Source organism: Anopheles darlingi, chromosome 3 (assembly GCF_943734745.1).
Source record: "Anopheles darlingi chromosome 3, idAnoDarlMG_H_01, whole genome shotgun sequence".
Lineage (NCBI taxonomy): Eukaryota > Metazoa > Arthropoda > Insecta > Diptera > Culicidae > Anopheles > Anopheles darlingi.
Window position 1 is genome coordinate 60,582,042 of NC_064875.1, and position 2,095 is coordinate 60,584,136.

Here is a 2,095-nt window from a genome sequence, read left to right on the forward strand (position 1 = left end):
ACCAACGCCCGAAACATATCGTGCGTACGTGCAAACGGTACGGTCACCCGGCATCCCTTCGGGTGCCACAAACAACCGTTCACCGGCCGAGTTCCAGTATTGATCCAACGGTAACGCACTAACGCATCGCATGCCAAGCCGGGCCCCGATTCGGGCCACCTGTTCACCGGTAAAATCTGCACTCACCACCTGATAACCGAGCGTTTTCGCCCGTGCCAGCTGAAACTCGAGCAGCTTCTGTCCGATCGCGTTCCGTCGCCGGGTTGGTTCGACCGCAAGCACAAACACGTGGTACGATCGGCGCACCCGAAACCGACCACAAACGTTCGCTAACCGCTCGAGATGAGCCTGTAGTTTCAGCTGTTCCACTCGTTTACTGTGCCCTAGCAGTGAGGCTGCCTCTTGCAGGAGATCATCGCAAGTGTCCGGCTTTACGCAACGCGCTATCGATACTCCAACGATCTGCTGATTGTGATCGTTCGTGTCGATTGCAATCGCGGCCATGCCCTGCTGTACGAGTGAGAGCGTGTGCTGTACCTCCTCCTCGGTTGGAGCTGCCGTTTGCTGATCGGTGTACGAAACGTTGAGCAGCGCTTCGGGATAGAAGAACGTTTCGAGTGCTTCTCGGATCCGGCTGCATTCTTCCGGTAGCGCGATACGGTAGATGAGGTGCTTAGTATCTCCGTCCATGGGGCTCGTGTTGCTGCTGTGGCTCGTTACACGTTACACGTTGGCACTGGGAATCCGTTATCTGGAGGAGCACCCGATAAACGTGTCCGCGGTAACCGGGAGACGAGAAGAAAACATTACGGCCACGTGTTACCAGAGGGCAGAGTGATGCTACATTACAGAAGCTTCCCTCGAAACCATTATTGCTCTGTACTGTAATCCACGAATCCACTGGATGATCGTTCGAACGAATGAGACACTTTTGAGCACACGCGCTGCTGCTACTGGCGCTGCCAGGTGGCTACCGATGCTTATTGGCAACTGATAAGCACAGCTGTTGGCGCAGGCACGTACCACTCTGCCTCCCACTGCTATCAGCACAGCACACGGTCCGCTACGTAACACGACCACGACGCGGGGAATCTACGTGCTACACACACAAGTGTAGTGTTCTCCGTGTGGTGCACCGGCGAGTTACTCGCTTCCATAGTACCACTATCAACAACTCCGGCGCACGCACAACAGGCGTCACAATGTGACAGATTGTATCCAATTACCGAAAAAGCAAACATATCTCACCCGGTCCATCTAAATCGCCTCAAATGCTACCTGCGGCCCGGCGGCCCCACGGGCTCGATGCTCTCATTAGTGTCGCTTACCAACAGCCCCATCCGTATGGATTGATCCGTTTATCGTATTATTTATGTTTCCACCCCGTCCCGATCCCGATCCCGTTCAACGTCGGATTTAAACCGGAAAACGGATGGCAAAAAACACAAAACAGGGAACGCTCCAGGGGCAACAATCTCTTTGCTTCATAATTTATTTTCCTCCCAAGGAAAGAGAGACACAAAAACGCTCCCCAGCCCCGTCTCCAAGGGAAGCTGCTTCTCATTACTGTCTTCTGCATTACACCAGCCGGGAACGGACCTGGACGCCTCCAGGACGACAACGATGACGACGACGAAGTGATCCGGGGGTAACCTTTCACAACCTTGTAATACAAAATTAATTACAGCCGGGCCTGCGGGATGGCCTGCCCGGCGCGAGCTTCTTGCTGCTGCTGCTGCTGCTGGAAGCGCATCCCGTGCACCATTGCGACCAGAGACATTGCGAGCTCTCGTGATAAATAACCAAAGTCACTGCTACTTGCAAGTATAGCCAGCATTAGCCAACACTTCACACACACACACCCTTTGCCCCCTTTTCTGGTGTTCCCAGAACCAAGAAGCCACCAACAGCGGCCACCAGCAGATGACCTGTGATGCTGCATCTGCCGGGGACATTTCTTGGCCCCCTCGGAGCGCGAAGCAGCCAAAAGCGGACACAGAAAAACGTTAATCTTTCTCTCTGTTCTTCCTGGTGGTCCTCCTTGCCCGCCCGCCCTTGTTGTTCCCCTGTTCCGCCTAATCCGGCAACATAAGTT

General features: G+C 54.4%; 1 protein-coding gene across 2 annotated transcripts in view; it reads right to left on the reverse strand.

Annotated features, from left to right (window-relative positions):
- Positions 1-978, reverse strand: part of LOC125956769 (uncharacterized) — a 2,617-nt gene extending 1,639 nt beyond the window's left edge. The window contains exons 1-2 of one of the 2 annotated variants that reach the window (XM_049688960.1): positions 850-978; positions 1-751 (exon numbers count right to left, since the gene is read on the reverse strand). The exon at positions 1-751 is cut by the window's left edge and continues 1,639 nt beyond it. In XM_049688960.1, coding sequence (XP_049544917.1) covers positions 1-690 — 690 coding nt within the window. In that variant the 5' untranslated portion in view covers positions 691-751; positions 850-978. Of the gene's footprint in view, positions 752-844 lie in introns of both variants that reach the window. The other variant, XM_049688961.1, reaches the window with a different exon arrangement.
- Between the last annotated feature and the right edge of the window lie 1,117 nt (positions 979-2,095).